Genomic DNA, 23321 nt, shown 5'->3' on the forward strand with positions numbered 1-23321 from the left:
AGCGGTGTGGTTAGCAAAATGTAGTCTTAATTTAAGAAACAATGAGACTTACATTACCAAACAATCTAGTGTTTTTAATTTCAAAATAAGTCTTAAAGAGAGCCGAACCAATAACATTTTGTTGCATTCAGCATTTCCCAGAAATCATCAACAATTAGGCTGGGTTGCACTATCTTACTTTAACTTTGACAAACGTCCAAAATCTGTCAAACTCCATACAAAAAACACCGGTTATCGTTAAAGTTACGGTCAAAATTAGGTGGTGCAACTGAGCCTTAGTCTAAAAACAAACCCGAAATTACGATAAAGAAAGGCCTGTCTCCGCTGGGAGTAGTGCTCTAAACGACGAAAAGAATTCACTTCATCTGCTTATAGTTTTTAATGATAGATCGCCCGGTGCTTTGTCCTGCTGGAAGCTCTTCTGGAAGGACTGGTCTTTTGTTCTAAACGTCCTGCCAGAAGATTATCGCAAGTCCTGCCCGCAGTACGCAATTTGTACGTGTTTGCTTGCTGGACCTTCCAGCAGTACGGTGACCTTCAAATTTGAACTCATCCTCACCAGAAGTAGTAAACACTTGGTTAGTGTTTATTAAATAAAAAGTCATGTCGTAGAATCATTTTGTTTAACCAGTATTTTACTTTTCTTAATATATTATAAACTTGTTTATCTTCTTTCAACTTAACTAATAGGAACTATAATAAGGAACTTTAAATTAATTACTTTGGTACGTCATTTTGTATTAGAAATTACACCTATCACTTACAAATACACTACAAATTAAAAACAAAAACAAGAAATAAATTATAAATGTTTGATTAGGCTGGAATACTTCACATTCATTATAATATTATCGCCAAAATGTTGCCGACTCCACGCCCGGCGCGTCAAAATGTGTCGCGCGAGCGCGAACGCGCTGCCCCCGTGTATACTCGTGCGCCATCGGGCTCCGACTAACGGTTAGTCGCGTTTTTCGATCTTGGGCACTATTGGGTGAAAGAGAGAGAAACACTATTTTTTCGTGTAAATTTGAAATTTGTACAATGTATACTTACGAAACTGTGATCTTTTAATTTTGCGTCCTACCGGAAGTACTTTAAGTCCTGCTGGCAGGACTCCGGGCGATCTATCATTAACGACTGATCGCAAGATAAAACCACAAAACAAAAAAAAATCAGCATTAAAATTGCAACAGCTACGTGCGAGGTGCTACGTGCTACGGACAAAAATCCGTAGCATCTCGTAGCAACCACTACGGACAAAAATTCGTAGCATCTCGTAGTATACCCGTAGCAGCCGTGAGAATGGTACGTGCTTATTGGCAATATAGACTTTCCTTCCTGCAAAAAGATTCGTTCTGGATTTTCTCCGTTACCGATAATAATAATGTAACTTAGGTAAGTTAGATTTATCCAGATCCAGTTCAAAAATATCAAAAATTTCGAATAGTTTTCAACTTCTCAAACTACGGAACTGTCCAGCCATAAATCAGTAGGATTCATGGTAAATCAATGATGAGGGTGATGCATTCGCGTGTCAAACCAGTACAGACCAACGTATTTTTAGCCTCAACTAGTCCAGTCATTACGTACATTCAAAAAAGAAAATGAATTTGCGCTTCTAATTTTTTAATATGTTGTAGGGGATACCTAGAAAAGCTTAACTTGAGATTGTCGACCAAGCTTTCCTAGGAGCTTTCGCCGCCATGTTGAAAAAAGGGGTAAAATTTGTTTTTCGGCAATAACTCGGCTATCCGATGAGACTCGAAAATTTTTGTAGGACACTTCTTGTAGCTTTCTTTGTGCTCTACAATAACGCCCGAACCATTTTTAGCGTAGCATGCATCGTTATCGAGATATCGATCGATAAAGTCAAAAATTTTGTAGTGTGTAGTGCCGCGCGTGTTTTCTATACAAATTGAGGTACTTGCATACAATGAATAAATCTGTCGTCCCGCGCTCCGCGGCGGAGCGCGGCGCAGTGTGATAACCGCCTTACAATATGATTTATCTTAGGTGCAGTAAGAAAACGCAGAAACCAATTAAGTTTCCACAGTTAAATATACTCATAAAAGTTGTAAGTGCGTGATGATTTATTTATAGGATTTTGCAAAGGTTCTAATGAATTTTTTATTTCACCTTTGGTTAAATAAAAACTAATCAAATAGTCGTATTGTGATAAGAATACGAACATCATTTTTAATTAAAAATATTTTTAAGTCCTTATTTCACACAAATCTTTTTCAGTCATTAAGTATGATTTGTCTGTGATTAAGCAATAATGAAACAATATGTGTTGTTTGTGAATGCGAATTATGGAAAACCTTGGGGGAGGCCTTTGTTCAGCAGTGGACGTCATTTGGCTGAAACGAACGAACGATGTGTTTTTATTGAATTCATTATAAAATTAATCAGTAAATACTTTTGTGTTGAACTGCCTAGGCGGATCATCCGGTGTCTAACTAGCTTAGATGGAAGAGCATTCGCCCGACAAGCAAAAGGTCGTGGGTTCGATTCCCGCCTTAGGCAGTTTGATTTTTTCAAGTTATTTATAATTTAGTAAGAGAAGCGACTCTAATCCCTAAAAATTTAATAACCATTTTATGTTGCAGTTGGTAATTTAACTCTTTTGTGCAGTGTCTATGTCTAAGTGGTCTGTAACACCATAAATTACAACGGGATCTGCAATCGGATTGAATATTCAATTGCACCGTTTGAAATGAGAATTTTGAAGACTTGGCTCGGATTTTAGTATTCGTGTCAAGAAGAAGTGATAAATTCTGGTGTCTTCAAAACTGTGAAAATAATTCATATTCATTCATATACTTTAGAATCGTTATTAATTAGTTGGAAACACTGGAAAATCTCTCAATATTTAAGCTGCTTACTCAAAAATCACAGGGCATATAGGTAGGTATCTTTCTCAGCAAAAAAATATATCATATCAAAATTATTAAACTGTGGGTATAAAAGTATTATACAGAAAGAGAGATGCATAGAGACATAATACCTATTTCAAAATAAGTACTTGAATGATGTTAAAATATCCCAATAAAGAACTGCAAGAATAATTATTCAATTTCCTTTTCATGAGTGATTCAGCTAAAAATGTCTAAATCATAAATCTATTGATGATTGCGCTGATGAAAATTTCTCAATATGATTGTACAAAAAGTTCTTTAGAAAACTTATCGCACAGTCACTTAGCAGTAGATGATCGACGAAATCATTTCTTATTGTTATTTCTATTTCATACTCTGCTATTTTCCGCGGAGCGTTTTCCTCATGATTTTCCTGCAACTAGCGACAACTTTAACAAAGGGATATAATAGCTTAGTAATTCCATAGCACAAATTGAACAAACAATACATGTCCAGAGAACTGAGCTTTAATGCAAATCATCGTTGCTAAATTAAGTTTATATTGCAAGTAATAAGAGGGAAAGAAAAAGGTAAATGCTACACGTAATTTTTACCCGACTACCCGAAAGTTATGATTCTTAAATAATAATATTGTTTCTCATTTTATTTCCTCAAGTAATTTTAAAATACCAATTAAAATTCGTTTACTTGAAGATCAGTACAGACTGCAACGATTATTAGTGTTTAAATTGTTACTAGTAAAATATTTAATATTATCTAGACACGCGGCAGCGTGTCAAGCCGGGATAGTAGTAGTTTCGCACGAACGTGCGAAACGTCCCCTTCAATAATATTTTTTTTTAGTAGGCGTTTCGCCAGGGTTTATCAAAAGTATTAAAAACGGGTGCGAATCGACCCCTTTGAGAACTAGTAATCGCATACTACTAGTTCAAAAAAGAGTCGATTCGCACGCGATTATAATACTTTTCATACATCTGGGCGAAACACCTACTAAAAAAAATATTATTGAAAGGGGACGTCTCGCACGTTCGTGCGAAGGAATATCGTGCGAAACTACTACTAACCCGTCAAGCCATTAACTATGATATCTGGGAGTGGGACGTATTTTATTAATATCCTCAATATACTTACATTTTAGATTCTACTGCAATTACCATAATGTTTATCACAAATGTTCTGTTTGCTCTGTTTGATGTGTGTCTTATGTAAGGATCAAAGCAGCGAAGTGTAAGTCAAACCGTTAGGCGTGGGGCTGAACTTTTCCTATTGCCCTTAATAGTTGGCCAGTGTACCGTATTATTGACTTGTGGCCAGCGCTGACTGTTTATGTGTTGGCTGTTCTATTTGGGGATCGTAATGGCAATATCATTTTGAGTGGTTCTAAGTTCAATGAGGGCTATCGTTTTAGCGCTCACCAGTTAGCGCCACTGTAGAGTAAGGTTTTGTCACTTGCTAGTAGCGAAGACAGTGGCACCAACTGGTGAGCGCTAAAGTGGTAGGAGGACTATCGCATTTGTACTCATCAAGATGGCGCCACTGTAGAGTAAGGTCCTGTCAATCGCCAGGGGTGCCAACTGTTAAGTATTAAAACGATAGCCCTCATTCCCCGTCAGATCAATTTAGAAAGAAAAGTTTCTAAATGGCTTTAATTTTGTGTAGGTACATATTGTATGATGTAGATATAGGGCAGCAGAGTATAAATAGCTATTATGAGAGTCTAAGATAGCTGAATTGGCAATAAACTTGTTACTACAAATCAAATCGCTACGCCACATGTTGTTCTTAAAATAGTCTTCACTTGTCACGGAATATACTAGTACAGTCAACGTAAAATACACTCGGCATCAAATAAATCGCACCTCCCGCGACAAGCACTTATCAAACGTATGCATCCCCACTTCCCACCAACATTGGTACCATTTGAAAGCCTAGTTCTAAACTTCATTTCATTAAAGGAAAGGTTTTTACCCCAAAAATGTGTCTTTAAAACTGTTAAGTTGGGATTAATCGCTATCCATCTGTTAAAGAGGACACGTGAGATCTTTATTTGGTTTTATAACCATAAACATTGGTCTAATTGATCCTAGAGGTGAGCCCAAAGTGAGGTCTATTTTCAAGTCACATTTATGGTATATGTTAATCATTTATTTAGAAATGTATTTTTTTAAGGATATTTATTGGGCTTTCAAATAACACCAATATTGTTGGGGTACCATGATTGTGTCAGAAGAAAATCTTTAAAGTTCGCGTCGCGGAAGGTGCGGTTTATTTGATGTTGAGTATATTTGATGCTAACTGTACAAAGCCCGGTATAACTAATTGTATCCTGCAATAGATTTTCTTTCCATTCCCTTTGATCTAGACCAGTGGTTCTTAACCTTTAAGTCACGAGGGACCGTTTTACCAAATTTCTGTCTTGTCAGGGACCACTATTATTTTTTTTTTTTTCAAATCCTATGAAAGGGGAGGTCGATTTCTCGCTCACTGTGCGCAGTTTGCATTGTGTTGACTCAACTCATCACGTCACGTCACTTGTTGTTTATTACGATGTCTTCGTGGACCACTTGGAATGCCTCCAGGGACCACCAGTGGTCCGCGGACCACCGGTTAAGAACCACTGATCTAGACTAATCAAGCTTAGATGGTTACAGCCTGTAGGTACTTTATGCCTGCACAGTCGATAGTAATAATGCTTTTGACTTGAAGTGCAATTTCTATGCTGTTGAAATTTAACTCTGCAAATCACAAAACGATTATTGCTTGCTTTGCCCTTGGGCAAGCCTCCTACATTTCTTAGTGCCAGCCGCCAGCTTATGGCACTAAGAAATGTAGATAAACCTATGATGAAGATATTTTTAAAGTCTTTCGTCTGTGAAAAGTAGTTTTGGATTCTTTAATAAATATGTCGGCAAAATTGTTTTAAAGCTATACTCGTATATTGAAAGCACAGTGTACAAAATCTATCTACCAGTTTGAAACCGGTTTGAAATGGTCGCATCATGACGTGTGGTCTCTCAACGGAATCTATGGCAGAAACTTAGATGCAACTCAAAAGTAACTAGAAGTTGCAGTTTCGTTGCAATTGCGTTTCACCGTGTGTTCTGGGCCTAAGGCAACGCTAATTTATATGTTCATAGTTACTGCTATGTATTATCCTGCTTTCGCCTCCGAGATTTAATTTACCATGTAGTACCCCTGTACGACAACCCAATCCGCACACAATATTCAGCGCAGTAGTAGTAAAAAACAAAAGAGCGGGCAACCCCACCCCTACCACGCTGTGGGCTCGGTGTCCGAGCGGTCTCATTCCTTTGTGCGCACGCGCAACGACCGCACGCAGTATAAGAAAAATGCTTAAGTGACGTCACCAGGACGTTTTTACCGACAAAAAACGTAATTATTTTAAGTTGTGCAGTGTAGTGACGAGAATTAGACCCAACACAAGGTTGGTTGTAACAACTATTTTGTGCAAGTGCTCGTACATTTTTATTATAAGCGTTGTGACACGACGCGTAACTTTGACCCATTTTTAGCTCCAAGTTAACGCGCGATGTTAACCAGTAGCCATTTTTTATTGAATGATCAAACGAACTTACCAAGTGAAGTTCGATCTAAATTATCCTGTTTTCGCCGAAGAGATTTAAGGTCCCTCCCAACCCGAAGATTTCTATATCTTCTTCCCTGGAGGTAAACGTCAATGTCATCTCTTCTCTAAATATAATGAGACCGCTCGGACACCGAGCCCACAGCGTGGTAGGGGTGGGGTTGCCCGCTCTTTTGTTTTTTACTACTACTGCGCTGAATATTGTGTGCGGATTGGGTTGTCGTACAGGGGTACTACATGGTAAATTAAATCTCTTCGGCGAAAACAGGATAATTTAGATCGAACTTCACTTGGTAAGTTCGTTTGATCATTTAATTATATAACATAGAACAGTTAAGTCGTAAAAATCTAATGTCAACGCGTGTTGCTAAGTTGCCAAGTTCCAACTAATATGAGATAAGTTTCTGTATACCAACTAGCGTATTATTACTAGTTTTGGCATAGAAGTACCTACAGGAGCATAGAATTGGATTTCGTAGATTTATTTACTCATAGTATGTTACTTATGTCTCTATCACAATTTCAGTCACTCAGACTTTTATTACACTTGTTCTCCTTTGTTTGGTGATCGAAAAGAGAGAAATTCAAAAGCTACACAATATATTTGTTTTTTGTATAGATTAAGATTCAAATCTATCACCATTTGCATCGAAGCAAATCCATCATTTCTTTAATAGTCAGATTTAAATAGAGCTGTCTTTCCTGAACACTACAATCCAGCCTTTTCAAGGCGAGAGTGAATAGGCACTTACAAGGCAGATATGTACCATCCTAGACTGCATATCGCTTAACATCAGGCGCGATTGCGGTCCTTGTTCTGCACAAAAAAAAAATTATTGTTTCCTAATAAGGGTAAGTAAACTATAATTAACAATTTAGTTAACTTTGCAACTGACATACCTTTACAAATAGGCTTAATTAATTAGTTATTAGCTTGTATTGTGTTAATTGTCACTTGAATGCTGCGGCCTTTGAAGCCCAAACTAATCGTGTTTGCGTTTATTGCCACATTATTCATAATAACGTAATACGGGCGATAGCACAATGTTGCCAGCTAATTACGGTGTTTATTGTGAAACACGAGAAATTATAAATGACTTATTGTATTGCTACCATGTACCTTAATTTTGAGTTTCCGATATTTCGGCACTATTGCAAGTATTACTTTGACTTATTGTCTTACAGGATGTAAATGATAATCTGGCTAAAATATGTGGAATGGAACGAAACTTGGCCTTCACGCATTTGTTGTTGATCGGAGTTGCAGCAGGCGAAAAATATATAGGTATAGCCAAAATTCTTCTCAGCACTTGCCATATGTTTGTCTCGAAGCGCTGGTAGGGCCCAAAAGATAAGGAGACATGTAAAGTGCCCCATAAGGGCTACCTTTTCTATTTTTATTATTTTCTATTGACGTTCATAAGTGCCACTTGTGGTCTAAACTGAATAAATATTTTTGATTTTGATTAAACGGCGTAGGCAAGTTATTATCTCGAATTTGATATTTGTATGTAGTATTAATGCGAACTGTATACTTACTAGTATCACAGTATAAGAGTAAGTTAGAAAAGGCATCAACACTACCAAAAAATATCAAGAAAAGTTTTTCGTGTAGATACAATCATTTTCCGCAAAAACCCCGCCACTTGGCCGAAATATTATCAAGAAGTCATCGAGTCAACGTTCTCTACCTTACGCTGAATCCTTGAAAACACGTCGTAACAAGGTAAAACTGCTTTAGCCAAGCGAAAAAGCTTGTCCTTTCACTCTAATGAGCACTATCGTTTGCGGCGACGAGATTTTTTGGGATCGCTCGCAAACGCCGAATCACCCTTTCAGACTTACGTGGTTTGACTCCGTAAACTGAATCGAACTTTGTTATAACCGAGTTAGGATACAATCTGGCTTGTGTTTGTGTAGGTGGTTACCAACGAAGATTTAGGGTCATTCCGATGTATGTTTCGGCCTCTTATTTTTGTAAGCAGCCACTCAAAGTTGCAATCGTCGGCTGCGAGAATAGGCAGAGTCCATCAGTGTTAAGCTCAAGTTACTGGCAGAAGGACGTCTCTGTATTTTCTTATTCTATTTTTATTATTATTGGCAAAGATGAAATTCTATATGATACGCCGAAAAGCTTCTATTTGAATTGTTTGACACTTAACTTGTGGTGTATCCTTCGAAGAGATTAGTTAGTATTCCGATATAGAAATGAAAATGTATTTCAGTGACTTACTTCTTTTTATTCATTATTTGATTATTATGAATTATAATTTCAGACGATATAAAATACACTTGTCAGAAACACGTACGTACGTACGTATACGAATCGTATAAAATTAAATAATATTTAATTTAATTTTCAATAATTCAGTAAAGCTTTAGTCATGTTAATTAATGTCAAACTTAATTTTACTCCAAAATGCTCGATAACGATCATTACCTTCATGAAAATTAATGAATTTAATTAGTCAATACAGCAAATGAAAATATGAAATTATTGACTGTTAAGTGGTTTTTCATTGAATATAAAAGAAAATTGAAAATAAAATAAAAGCATCCTCTTAATAATAATGATGCAAAAAAGGCGCAGATTTTTTCTGGGAAACGCACGGGTATATTCTGTGGAAATAATCATTAAAAGTTTGTTCGTTTATACCATTGGCCATATTCAGTGGTATTTTGATTTATTTCCACGTATTTCGTCAGATATTTACGCAATTTGTTAAAATGCTTCAAAAAGTTCGAGATTGGTGTTTTTACCGATCTTGATGTTAATATTTGGTCAATCTTTTGTGATTGTTTATTGCCCAGAGAGTCGAATTAACTATGGGCATTTTAGACACTTTAATTCAATATTTGAAGGGCGGAAGTTTTTCGACCGACATAAATAGGTAGCAGGAAGGCGCTGGACACAGGCCACTACCAACCGGGTAACATGAAAAAGAAATATTTTCATGAAAAGCTGGGTACAATACAAGGCAGCAGTAGTTATTGCACTAGGCTCGCAGACCTGTGTCGCAATAACTAGGTATAAGTGGGTTTACAAATTTTGAATTACTATTTCAAGTAGGTACTGTAGCTCCGGTTCATACTAATGAATTTAAAATAATTTAAAATAAGAGCGACTTTGAGACAAAATAAAAAGGTTAAATTAACAAAATATAAAAAAAGCAAAAAACAAAAGTGTGAGTGTGTTGAGTAGTGTGTATTAGTGAAAAGCATTGGGGGAGGCCTATGTTCAGCAGTGGACGTCCTATGGCTGAGATGATGATGATGATGATAAATAAAGTTTCAATTCGGTGTCATTTTCCCTTTACTTTAAAACACCTACCTACATTCAAATAGAGTCAACGCAAATGTTTGTATTGAATGAAATTCCTCGCATTGAAAAGAATATTATATTTCACGGGTATATTGGCAATATTTTGCGAGTAGCAGTAGGTATATCAAATGCCAATGTTTTGATATTACTAGCGACAATTTTATAAACCCGCCTACTGTGGGCAATATTGTTTGGAGTAAGTTAAAGGATTAAGCGCATTTTTAAGTCTTTTGCATAAGTTAGGGTAAATAAATAAATATTCTTGAACATTAAAATTTGACTGTGTACCATCTTGCTGAAGAGTATTCGTGTACTTGTACTATTTATACCAGCGAATCAAGAAACAATAGAAATCAATTTTATTGCGGTCATGCGACCAGTTAGGGTTTGGAAAAGGATTATTACGGTATTTTATTTTCATAACAGCATGAACGATTTTCATGATATTCACATGTAGGTAAGTAGATAAATTAATTCAGAAATCTCATTTTACAGTTCAGAAATAGTCGTAGACCAAACCGGAACATCAACACAAATTCAAATTCAATCAATACAAGTTAACCTAGTAGAAACTTGATTGAATCGTCAATAAAAATCAATATAAACCCGCTTTTTTTGCACCAGCGCAGGGAGGTTAAGGATATGAAGTTTCGGTTATGGATACGGTTACGGATATTAGAATACTATTATACCGGTTTCGGTTACGGTTACGGTTACGGATATGAAATCATTTTGGATTGTCTGAAAGTTTCGGATAATTTCGGTTACGGATATTAGAATTCGAAAAAAATAAATTTAGTATAGCCTCTTTACGTACCTTCTATGACGAAACCTACCTAAAGGTAAAACAGGCGAGGATATTAGATGGTGCCAGGGAATACCTACCAGACAAGTATATTAAAAAATATTAAGATTTTATTCAAAACTATCCGTTACGGTTACGGATATTTTTTTATTTCGGATATCCGATAGTTTCGGTTACGGATACGGATATCCATAACATCCCTGCACTAGCGTCAAACCCGTACTTGCAGAATGGATCACATTTTTTACCACATATTTGCATTGGACCAATTTAATTCCCGCGCAGCCATGCGTTTGTTATTGCGTAGCAACTACTTTGAATGAACCAAAGGACTGTTGAAAATACAGGTTCAAAATGACATAAAGTGGAACTACTTTCATGTTTATTAAATTGTTGACGAGTAAAGTGGAGTGTTTTAACCTAGAAACTAGTTGAGGTTTAATTATATTAATAATAATATTAATTATATTAAAACTACATGCTTTACGAATTAAAAGCCGATGACAGAGAACTATTTGAGGTCGAGACATAAATGGATAGGATCTGAATGCTGGTGGTGGTAACAATAGATGCTACTTGCTTTGTCAAAGATTTAAGATACTTATATGAAAGTGCCGTACTTCATACCAACGTAAGTATAATAAAGCTTGTAAGCTTTGAACATAGCTTATAGAGCTGCCCGTTGAGGCAGAAAAGTTCTCAAGTGGCGACCACAGGCCGGAAGACGTAGTGTGGTCAGGTCCCCTACTAGATGGACAGACGATCTGGTGAAGGTCGCGGGAAGTACCTGGATGCGGGCAGCGCAGGACCGGTAGTTATGGAAATCCTTGGGGGAGGCCTGTGTCCAGCAGTGGACGTCATTTGGCTGAAACGAACGAACAAACGATACATTATACGGTAATTATATTTAGTTCCATCCCCCAAAAGACGTATGATCCAAATAAATTTAATACAATAACAGATGCATCACAATAGTCCAGCGGCCATATTAATAAAGCACTTAATTTCTTTGTTCCATTCACAATGAATGGTTCCAAACTGAAGGCACATGCTGTAATAAAAGTGATTTGCGATTTCATTCCCAGTCGTTGTCCTGTGGGAATATATCAAATGTGTGAGGTAATGGTAACTACGTATTATTCAGTCATTTATTTTAATTAATTTCGTAAGTAATGTATGTTTTCTGGCACGATTTGTCGCTGTGGATTGTGTTTGGATGGTTATAATGGGCCAGCGGCCATTCACGGACTGAAATACGAGTAAAATGCGTTGATAATTCTTCTGAAAAATTAATTTAAAACGATACCTTTTTCACAAAAAGTTGCATAACGATAAATCTAACAAAGCTAACATTTATATGATATAATGCGCGTGAAAAAGGCTCTAAGTGCAGTGTGCGGTATGAGTGCCTGAAGCGAAATACTCGTTTAATATTCATACTATTTATTAGTAGGAACTAGGGACTTTTCACGTTACTATTCCCACCTCTTGCTTGCTCTAACACTCTACTACAGATAATATAAAACTAGTACAAATAGGTACCTAGCCTAGCCGCAGATTACACTGAAAAAAATGTTTGGTTACTGCTTACACAACAAAAGTGACCACCGAACTAAGTGTTAACTATAACCAAACTAAGTCTAGCTCACTACAGAATTATTTGTTTAATTTAAACAACATTTTGTTCCTCATAACCAAACTGTTCGGTGGTCACTTTTGTAGTGTAAGCAGTAACCAAACATTTTTTTCAGTGTACAGGTTTTTTGCCGGCCTATAGTTGGGTCGGCCTTGATAATCAGTATGGACATGTAAGAAAGTGCGCACATTGGTATCGGCCAATTCTTCATACCAATTAGAATCGGGAAAAACTATCGGCCAACTAAAAGTTTGTTGTTTGTGGGAAGTCTATCACCTGTATTCACAAACGATACTTGCATAAATGAAGCAGCAAATCGAACGGACAGCGTTCAATAGAGCTCTGTGATTGGTTCGTGTGTGACCCTGTGCGTCCACGCGCACTGTGAGACCTCATAGTAATGTTTGTGAATACGGGCATAATATATCATGATTGGATATAACTTTAGGCGACCATAGTTTGCCCGACGGTGACTTTTTTATAAAGAACTTAAGTACCAATTTTCGTAAGTGCTTGACGTTATACTAACTGATCGAGGAGGCTTGTCAGCTACATATTTTTTGTGCTACTACCCTGATTGATCGCTTGTACCTACTCCGGGCATGTATACAATCGTAGTCAGTTGTCCGGGCAAAGTTAACTGTCCGGGGACTCGGACATTAATCACAAAAGAGATAATATCTACTTCCTTCCCGGACAAAGCGGATGTCGATGTAAAAGAGGTAAAGGCTTATCACAAAAAATAATACTTTTTTTTAACCTAAAATAAAAACGAAATATTTTTTTATAGCAGCTATAGCCAAATATGGATGTTTTTTAAAAGTTACATAAAACTTACAACTACCTACCAAATAATTATACGAGTATTACGCGTGTTATTAGGAACTTATCTCGCAGATAAAGCCACAAGCAACATTTACTTTTATTTGTTACAAATCGTAATGTCAGATACTTACTTTGAAACTATTCCTCAATGTTATTTTAGTACAAATCTTAGTAAAATACTTAGTGTCTTTACTGCCGTCTTAAAGATTATCATTAGTCTTTAAGTTTGTGGTTGCTACCTACCTCAGTAAACTGCTTATCAAGGCGAGAGCGAATAGGAACATACAGGGCGAATGTGTACCATCCTAGACTGCATCTCACCTAACACCAGGGCCCCGATTGCGCTAAATATTTTCAACTACAACGCGACTTGACGACGAACGAAAATCACAAATTCGTATCGCGGCGTCGCTTTGACAGCTAGTTCAAACGAAAACAAAACGCAACTGATTCTTTGAGTAAAAGCTTAAAAGAAAGCTACTTTTTCTCAAACTCAAGAAAACGCCTTAACGAACATTTGATTTTGCTGTTTTTAGTGAAAAAATAAGGTGTTCGGACTTTTATTGGAAAGTGATTAAATGCGTTGTTTCGTCTTTGTTTGCGCGTGAACATTACCGCGATATCGAATTTGCACCTCAGCTGGAATGAAAAACGGAGCGCACCTGGTGAAGAAGCGCCAATGTATTGGAGACGTTAAAAATTAGCACATTTGGGGCACAGGTGCGATTGCGGTTATATACCTGTCTCGTTCTGCTTAAAAAAGACAAACTTAGCCAATCATAGATGCCACATCGGCTTCAAATCCAAGATTTAAAGACAAGATCCCTCGGAGTCCATTCAACCGAATTGCCTTCTTTTTATTTATTTGTACGGAACGCTAAACGTTTTTATTTCGATCACGTATACAGCGCCTTTATAATTCATTTACTCAGTCTTACAAAGGTTCTCGCTTCTTTGTGGTAAAACAAAATGTTTTGGAGAAAGGTTTTCAGTTTGGTAGTAATAAAGGTTTTAGTTGGCGACATACAATATTCATATGTCTGGTAATGGTGCCTTTGATGTGGGTTTAAATTTAAGACAAATGGTTGTTGATAAGATAATTGAAATTGAAATAAGTGGCCACTAAACATTAGTATCAAGCCTAGTGAGGTAATGCAAACATAGGTGATAGGTATTACTGAGAATTAAACAATATTAATTCTAAAATAAAGAAAATAGCTGCGTAGGAACATGTGACATCATTTCATTTAGTTTGTTGGCGGATGGATAAAGGTTGGTTACTCTTTTATGATGATACTAGCGGCCGACCGCGACTTCGTACGCGTGGATCCCGTTTAACCCCCTTAGGGGTGGAGTTTCGTAAAATCCCTTCTTAGCGGATGCCTACCTACGTCATAACATCTACCTGCATGCCAAATTTCAGCCCGATCCGCTCAGTGGTCTGGGCTGTGCGTTGATAGAACACTATGTCAGTCAGTCAGTCAGTCACCTTTGAGTTATATATTATTTAGATTTGGTCAAATTACAATCATAAGTATCAAGAAATTCGATCTTTCTGAGACGAGTTTCACGCGGACGAAGTCGCGGGTACAGCTATAAACAAACTACAATTTCTCTCACAATAATAAAATATCTCATGTAATTTAGATTGATATTGGTGAATTAGTAAAATTTGTCTTTACGAATCCCTTGAGCCTAAATTGCGGGACTTCCTTAGAACGGTTGATTAAGCCGAATCCAGGATGCGCTCTGAATGTTAACATTGGTTTATTAGTAATCAATGCAAGTAAGAGGACGACATTGAGTTAAAGTCCTTATTTAGAAATACAGTGGTGTTATGAGGTCTAATTTAATTAGAACTTAAGGGCTCTCGCGGAAGACCAGTTTCTTGACATGCCCTTACGAGCATGTCATGATAAATACTGAGCGGGAGCCTATCGACGTAGTGGCCCACTATCTATACTTTTATACTAATATTATAAATGCGAAAGTAACTCTGTCTGTCTGTCTTGCATTTAGCATAACGATAGTTTGAGTCCCGGGAAAGGACATAAGATAGTTTTTATCCCGGTTTTTGAAACAGGGACGCGCACGATAATGTTTTTCTGTGACAGACAAAATTCCACGCGGGCGAAGCCGCGGGCGGAGAGCTAGATTTCTATATTCGTTTTGTGTTGTTATTGTTTATAATTTGTGCTTACTGTGACCAATAAAGTCTTAATAAAGTTCTATTCTTGTTAAGTTGCCGTGTAGGTAGAATGTTGATACTAAAATAGTAGCACCAATCCCCAGTTTCAGAGGAACAGTTTTCTTTAGCTTTGGCAGTGCGGGACCAGTCGTTGAAATACTGTTTTCATAAATAATTATCAGACTTCTATTAAGTCATGTGCGGCGAACCTAATTTATTACCCTGATTATGTATTTATGTACTAAATAAAGTAAATAAAACCCCAACCAGCCAGACTCTATTGAACGTTCTCCCCATTGAAATTGGCTAAAATTTGTATTCAATACGAACCTTAATAATTTACTTTAATCAAAGTTTGTTAGTAAATTGGAATAAAAGTCATGTATTCCCCGAGTCTTTCTAAATTTCCTCAGATCAGTTGATTAGGTTGATCACATCTGCTGAATGCTAATGACAGTACGACGTTTGGCTACTAATTTGTAGACAAAAACGACCCTAATGTTTTACCTGATAACAAATACCTTGTGCCTTTACTTTTGTACAATTTACCTCACATCCAACAAAAATATAGGTAAATGGCAATTACGTACTACAGTCACATAAGATACCACAGTGTTTATCTTGATAAACAGTTCGTCTATAGTTCTATACATTCAGAACACACATACCTAAGTAATTATGTTCAATAAAACTTATGTAGGTACAACTAATTTGAAAGAAAAGTCCACTTCGAAAACGATGTCTCATGAGGATGAGAAACCATAGACTATGTGACCTATGACGTGACTATTCCCACTACTGAAACTTCTGTGTAGCCAGGATCTACAGCTTGAAAAACACAACCGGTGAAGGTCAAGTTTGTCCCGGGGGAAAGTTAAACTGTCATTGGACCCGCGACGAAACTAATCAGAAGAAGATTATAGTCCTATATAGATAGATCATAGATCACAAAGTTCGAAGTTAAGGTTCAACTTCCCTCCAGTGCAAAGAGGATGACAGGTGACAAAACAAGGTCATTAAGTCAGTGTTTAGTAAAATAACGAAAAAAGTATACAGAAAAGTGCCTTAACTGCCTAATCTTCACCGGCTTCACCGCTACAAAATTGCCAAAAAGTAACTGACCATCAAACTTTCATATTAAATTCATAAAGACCTACTTTACGAGGAGCTTACGCCAAATCCTCCCCAAACACAGATTCAATTCCAATTGTTACACAAAAAGTTTGATAATGCCGCCTAATCTCGACTCGAGTTGCTGAATTATGAAATTATGACAGTTCAAAAAATATATTGCGGGAAGCGAAACAAACGAAAATACAGATGAAGCAAAAGTCAGAAACAATTTTCTCTGCGCTTGGAGTTCCGCAAGCGAGTGGCGGGAATGACTCGGCTGAAGCAGTGTGGCGATACTTCAACTAATATTAATAGCGCAGTGTTGTGAGGATGGATTAATACTTGTTTGAAAACGAGACGGGAAAATGCTAAACGAGTTTTAATGAAGCTTGAATTAGTATACCATTCCGTACCTACATTAGAATAAGGCTGAGTTGCACTACCTAACTTAGATCGAGTTGCACCACCTAACTTTAACGGTAACTATGACGATAACCGGTGGTTTTCGTATGGAGTTTGACAGATTTTTGACGTTTCTCAAAGTTAAAGTAAGATGGTTGAAACCACACTGACACCTTAATTATAACTATAACCGTGTATTTGTATGAAGTTTGACAAATTGTTGACGTTTCTGCCTAAGATATTTTCTATACCACTGCTGGGCAAAGATTACACCTGGATTTGCAAGTTTTGAAATAATGCGAAACAAAACTGCTATTTTCGTCTCCATTTTTATTTTAAACAAATTTCTTGCGCTCTCTGAGAGAGATTGCTTGTTAATGATACCAAATTCTGCTGTATCAGCTTTTTGTGTTCCTTGATATTATCAGTGTTTGAGTGGGGCACAATAAAAATCATCTTTTTCTGTAGCAATATAATAAAGAGTCCGTCCATCTTTTTTCTGTATCAAATATATATTTTTGTTAACAGAAATAATCATGTTTTTATGAAAAGCTTTAGTTAAACAGTAACTACGGAATCTAAACAAAACTTTATACACCTTTTATGCGTGAATGCGATATTTAATTCAACTTCTAAGTAAACAACATTTTGAGGCACTCATCCCAGGTTGAAACACATCGCTAAAGTCAGCTCTTGTTCATTTTGTTATACTTGTTTCTGCGCTTACCGTGAAATAATGGAATTGTTATTTTACCCCCTTTCTAAAAAGTTACATGCATGTTTAGCACTTGTTCAAAACGACATTTTCAGGTACAAATACAAACTTTAAAATGGCGGTTCAACGAGCTTGAAACTATTATTAAAGGGTAAAGGGAAGCACAAAAGATCCCTATAGGTCGACATGCAATACGCTTAAGCCCTAAGGTTAAACTTTTATTAATAAGGGGGTTAATTTTTAGTTTTCAGTACAGCCAGAATTAAAAGCAGTGGAGATTATGTACAATTTGACGTTCTACGATGTTATTCAGAATTATTATTATATTCGAGTGTTGAACAAACAAGAATCATGATATTTTATTCATATTCAACCTTTTTGAAACTCAATCCATAGCCGCCTGAATCAGTTGTCAATTAAAAGTCAAAAATTTACCAGTGCACAACAATTCGATTATTTTAATTTTTTCAGGATTTCTAATGAAAATTGTTCTGATTTAATAGATTCTAAAGTCTGTTCTTTGTTTGTTTAAAATTGGTGTTCATCAAGATGGATTTTTTAAGGGATTTACACAGATATGCCGACCGCTCTAAAAATTGGTAAGCTCACCATCATAGTCTACATAGCTATCTATTTAAGTAGGTATAAATCCATTTTATAGTAACATTGATTAGACGGTGATCATTCTGGGAACTAGCTTGTCGTAGCGGATGCTCTTATTAGCCTAAGTATAACCAGAGACTTACAATTTCAAGAAATATAATTCCTGAAAACGTTTATAATATTTTACTGTGCAGCCACCATAACACGCAAATAATCCCATTACTGTATGTAGCTCTACAGTATCTACAGTCGTCGTTGTTTCAGCCAAATGACGTCCACTGCTGGACAGAGGCATCCCCAAGGTTTTCCATAATGAACAGTCCTGCGCTGCCCGCGTCCAGGTTCTTCCCGTGACCTTTACCAGATCGTTGTTCCACATAGTAGGAGGCCTGCCCATGCTACGTTTTCCAGCCCAGGGTCGCCACTCGAGAACTTTTCTGCCCCAACTGCCACTTGATTTTAGCAATTCTGCGATCTATGTTGGTCACTTTGGTTCTCCTGTGGATCTTCATTTCAGTATCTAGCCAGGATCTAGTTTTACCTCCAGTGAAGGTCTAAGATTAATTTTATGAATAAATTTTGAATTAACTAATTGCAGAGCACCGCAAGAGGAGGCATTTGTACAAGCTGTTGACGTACGCAACGGAGCTGGTAGATGATTTCTCGGATACCATGTCAACAGACCAGTACCAATGGCAGCGGACGATATTAGGGCATAACGTAAGAATTTCCTATTTTTAAAACACTATCGCCCGTATTCACAAACATTACTATGAGGTCTCACAGTGCGCGTGGATGCACAGGGTGACACACGAACCAATCACAGAGCTCTATTCAACGCTGTGCGTTTGATTTGCTGCTTCACTTAAGAAGGCATCGTTTGTGAATACGGGCGTATGGCTCAGTTACACTATGCGGGAAAGACCGAGACGAAGCGCGAGCACACACGCCGAAGTATGGGCGACTCATGGCGAAACTACACTCGGCATCAAATAAATCGCACCTCCCGCGACAAGCACTTATCAAACGTATGCATCCCCACTTCCCACCAACATTGGTACCATTTGAAAGCCTAGTTCTAAACTTCTTTTCATTAAAGGAAAGGTTTTTACCCCAAAAATGTGTCTTTACAAGGATCCAGAGTCACTTCTTCAAAAAATAGGTAGTTACACTATAGCCATTTTTTATGACTATAAAACTGTTAAGTTAGGATTAATCGCTATCCATCTGTTAAAGAGGACACGTGAGATCTTTATTTGGTTTTATAACCATAAAAATTGGTCTAATTGATCCCAGAGGTGAGCCCAAAGTGAGGTCTATTTTCAAGTCACATTTATGGTATATGATAATCATTTATTTAGAAATGAAATGTATTTTTCTTTAAGGATATTTATTGGGCTTTCAAATAACACCAATATTGTTGGGGTACCATAATTGTGTCAGAAGAAAATCTTTAAAGATCGCGTCGCGGAAGGTGCGGTTTATTTGATGTTGAGTGTATTTATTATTTAATGTCTTGATCAATTTCCCGCATAGTGTAACTACACCATTAACATTAGTTGATGGCTCCATTTGTTCTATTTACGTTAATGTTACTGGGAGAAAGGGACTAAATTGTTAGAATTGTCATAATTAGGTAATGTTCATTTGATATTAGTCATGTTCTCACTATCATATGCTCATGGGGTCATCACATGGCGACCGCATTACTACTTACTGATGTCAAACTGAAAGAGATTGTGATAAATCAAGCATAAATAAGCTGCATCTAAACGATTTTTAGAATGATGTGATGGCATATGAATGGTCTGGAGATCACAATCTGACAGTAGTCAATATGACAACTTCCCTAGTACCTACCCATTGAGCGATTGCACACATTGGGCGACAGTCGCGGCGACTATTCGCCGATTCTTGTCAATTTCGACTCTATCGCGACGACAAGTCGATCGATGAGTCGCCGCGTGTAGTCGCCGCGACTGTTGCCCAGTGTACGCTGTCGCTAAAGCTTAATAATTAATTATTATCAGCCATTTCACAGCGTCATACTTTCCTGGGGTACCTGATTCCTAGAACTTATGATTTGCAAATGGCACGTCTCAAGAGTGATTTCACAAAGCTATTGCCTAATGGAAATACATTTATACGCAGAGAGCTTATTAATATTGACAGAGTTAAATTGAGTGTTTAAAATAAATTGGAACTGATCAATTTATCAATTTGCTACGAGTACCGTATCGCGTAATAAATTGACTTGGTGGCCCGTAAAATGTAGTGCATATTTTTCACCCATTCGATATTGAAAGTTAACGTAGTGGTGAGATTTTAATATTTCATTTTGGACCCTGGAGGGTGTATCGGGCCTAGGGTTGCCAGGTGTCCGGATTTAGCCGGACATGTTTGGCTTTTTACGGTCTTGTCCGGCCAAATATTGTCTTGTCCGGCCTGTCCGGCTTTTGTTAGGCTTTTTATGTGGTTGCCGCGCTAATTGAAAGTCGAGTCACAGAATGATAACACTCGAAGGCAATGACACTAATTGTACCCCTCCCCCCGTGACATGTTCGGCTTTTAGGGTAAAATGTCCGGCCAAATGAAGCACAGAGTCCGGCTTTTTTTGTTTTTGAACCTGCCAACCCTAATCGGGCCCACACCGCGTTTATTAATCTCTCACTCATTTTTGGGATGGTGGTGTGAATAGGATAGATTATGGCCGACGGCAAAATAGGTTTTTAATCTGAGTTAGCTATTCAGAGTACCCATAACTCTGCAAATGTTGTTGTTTTTTAGTATAAACTAAGTGAATATTTATGACTACCGGCTAGCGGTAAGTCAAAATTAAAAGAAAACTGGTTGTTCCAGTTCAGTGTATCCCGTACGAGTGGTCAATGCAACGGCGAGAACTGTTCAAATATTATGAACGTGTTCCGATCCTGGCTGTACGGGCATGAAGATGCTCAGGTAACTGATTAGCTAATTTTTTGCTGAATTTTGATTTTTCTTGAGATATTGAAAAACCGATCAGAGAATTGAAAATTAAGGTTCAGCCAATCCAACGCGATCACACGCGATCAGCGATAGTGATCAATGCATTCAAAAGTCTGATCGCCATCGCTGCACGCCGGCTGATATATTGATGTCCTTTAGAGAAACAACAACTTAAAATGTTAATTTAATAGTAACACTAACCTATTCTAAACAATAAAATTGTCGAACTGAAGTTAGATTTTTTTTAAGTTGTTTATTTAAAATTTAGTTTCAGAAGCGACTCTAGCTAAGATATTTTAATAATAAAATTGTCCTCTAGGTTTTCTGGAAGAGATTTATTTATTTATTTAAAGACTTTATTGCACACACAACTATGTTCCGTACAAAAAGGCGAGTTTAATGTCATACGTCATTCTCTACCAGCTGACCTTGAGCAAAACAGAGATATTGAGTAGGCGGTGCTAAAAAGCTACAAAAATGTATACAATATAATACATAAAATATTATAATATATATTTATACAAAATATATACATAAATCGCTTTATAGCGTCGTATAAGACCGTCGATATTTTATTTTTTATTTATTTAATTCACTATTGTAACTTTTGTGCATTTCTTTCCTTGTCTTGTGTAGTATTCAAGAAAGTGTGTTCTATAATTATTTCTATACTTATCTCTACACCCTGTATGTTACCAGGTGATGCTGGCTAGCGTACTGGTGGTCATCGGCTTGTGGTGGTTGGTGCGGCTCGTGCTGAACCTGCTCATCAACCTCGTCTGTCCGTTGCTGGTCGTTCTACTGGCTGTGGTAAGTTTTTGAAGGGATACCTTGGTATCCCCTTGGAGACCCTTGGAGACCCTTGGTATTCCCTTTGAGACCCTTGGGTCTAAGGGAGGGTTTCCCTCTTTGTAGACCAGTTAAAGTAAAATAAAAAGTAATTTATTTCCATCAAAAGGTTTACAGGCAATTTATTTTTCTTGCGGCTGCTGCACTAAGCTGTGCTTGTGTCGCGGTCTACGTTTGGTTTTCAATTATTTTGGTCACATGGATACCCATGGTATTGGGTAGACACTCTGATTGCAAAACCTCGTGACTTACAAGATATTTTTCCCTATTTTGTTTCCACCTCTAAACACTCAATGTTATCCGACATTGATTTTTGAAATGAGTAGGTTACTTACATATGTACATATATTACATATTTGAAAATACGTCACATAACTACGCTACGTTCGTTCTTAGATGTGTGTGCCCCAGCTCCGTTCTCCACTGCTGGGACAAAACTATCCAGCTGTGGCGAATTTGCTAAGGAATATCTTACTCAAGATGGCCGAAAATATCAAGACTCAGTAAAAAGAATTGCAGTGTGGTGTTGATTATGGAATTTGAAATTTGATGGTGGTGTTATTGAAAATTTATTGAAAAAACGCAATGTTGTCTTTCATTTCAAAAAAGGACCTTTTGTAGGTACCAGGACTCTGTTACTACTAGTACTGGTTTTGTTCCCCAGTCGATGAAGAACGAGTGCCCAAGCAACTGCACTCAGGAGGATTTGATGAGTGCTGCTGAGTTTTGGGCTGACACTGTATAGGTTTGTTGTCGACACAAAAAGAAGAAGAAGTAATAAATTCTAGTTAATTCTCAATGATAAGTGTGTATTCACGTTTTTTATTGAAGAAACAAACAATATTTTGCAAGTACAACTTTTTAATATCGCTTATTACAAATGACGCGTCGTGAAACACGTTGTATACATTGTAACTTGAATTCTAAAAGATAACATCGTCCCATAATCGCGAACAATACTATTGTTTACTATTCCTATTCTCAGCTTTAGAATTAGAGACGTTTATGTCGCGAATATAAAGAAAATTTCAATAAAACCCAGGAAACGCACATTTTATTCGTCAAGTAATGAGAGACTGCGGGCATTGTCGTAAAGTGTCCGGAATTTAGGCGCTTTCATTTGACAACCGAAATTGAACTCGAGGGATTCAAATTCAAAGTTGATTTTGGTAAATTCAAAGTAGCTATGGTAACAGCGTGGCGCGTGGCGTAAAGGAGAATGATGAAATTGAACGACGAAAGATATCTTAAAGATAAATTGATTTTTAGATATTTTGAGAGAGTTGGTACAAATAAAAATATTAATCCTGGTGAAGTCAATAAGCTGTACCTACTGTATTTTTTATGGGATTTTATTATGAATGTTATACTAATGTAGGACCCGCCTTATGATAG

The 23321-nt window shown here is 37.1% G+C and overlaps 1 protein-coding gene and 1 non-coding gene across 2 annotated transcripts; both read left to right on the forward strand.

The window, feature by feature from the left end:
- The first annotated feature begins 2453 nt into the window (after positions 1–2453).
- On the forward strand, positions 2454–2526 carry TRNAV-GAC (transfer RNA valine (anticodon GAC)). Its single transcript has one exon. It is a non-coding gene; the product is annotated as a tRNA-Val (tRNA).
- A 15414-nt stretch (positions 2527–17940) lies between these two features.
- Positions 17941–22504, forward strand: LOC114353771 (uncharacterized). Its single transcript, XM_028305879.1, has 5 exons — positions 17941–18088; positions 18691–18812; positions 20952–21050; positions 21777–21887; positions 22323–22504. The coding sequence occupies exons 1-5, from the start codon at positions 18067–18069 to the stop codon at positions 22431–22433; spliced, it is 465 nt and encodes a 154-aa protein (XP_028161680.1). The 5' UTR covers positions 17941–18066; the 3' UTR covers positions 22434–22504.
- Positions 22505–23321: the final 817 nt, after the last annotated feature.

Source organism: Ostrinia furnacalis, unplaced genomic scaffold (assembly GCF_004193835.3).
Source record: "Ostrinia furnacalis isolate ACB-3 unplaced genomic scaffold, ASM419383v2 OfSCF1803, whole genome shotgun sequence".
Classification (NCBI taxonomy): Eukaryota; Metazoa; Arthropoda; class Insecta; order Lepidoptera; family Crambidae; genus Ostrinia; species Ostrinia furnacalis.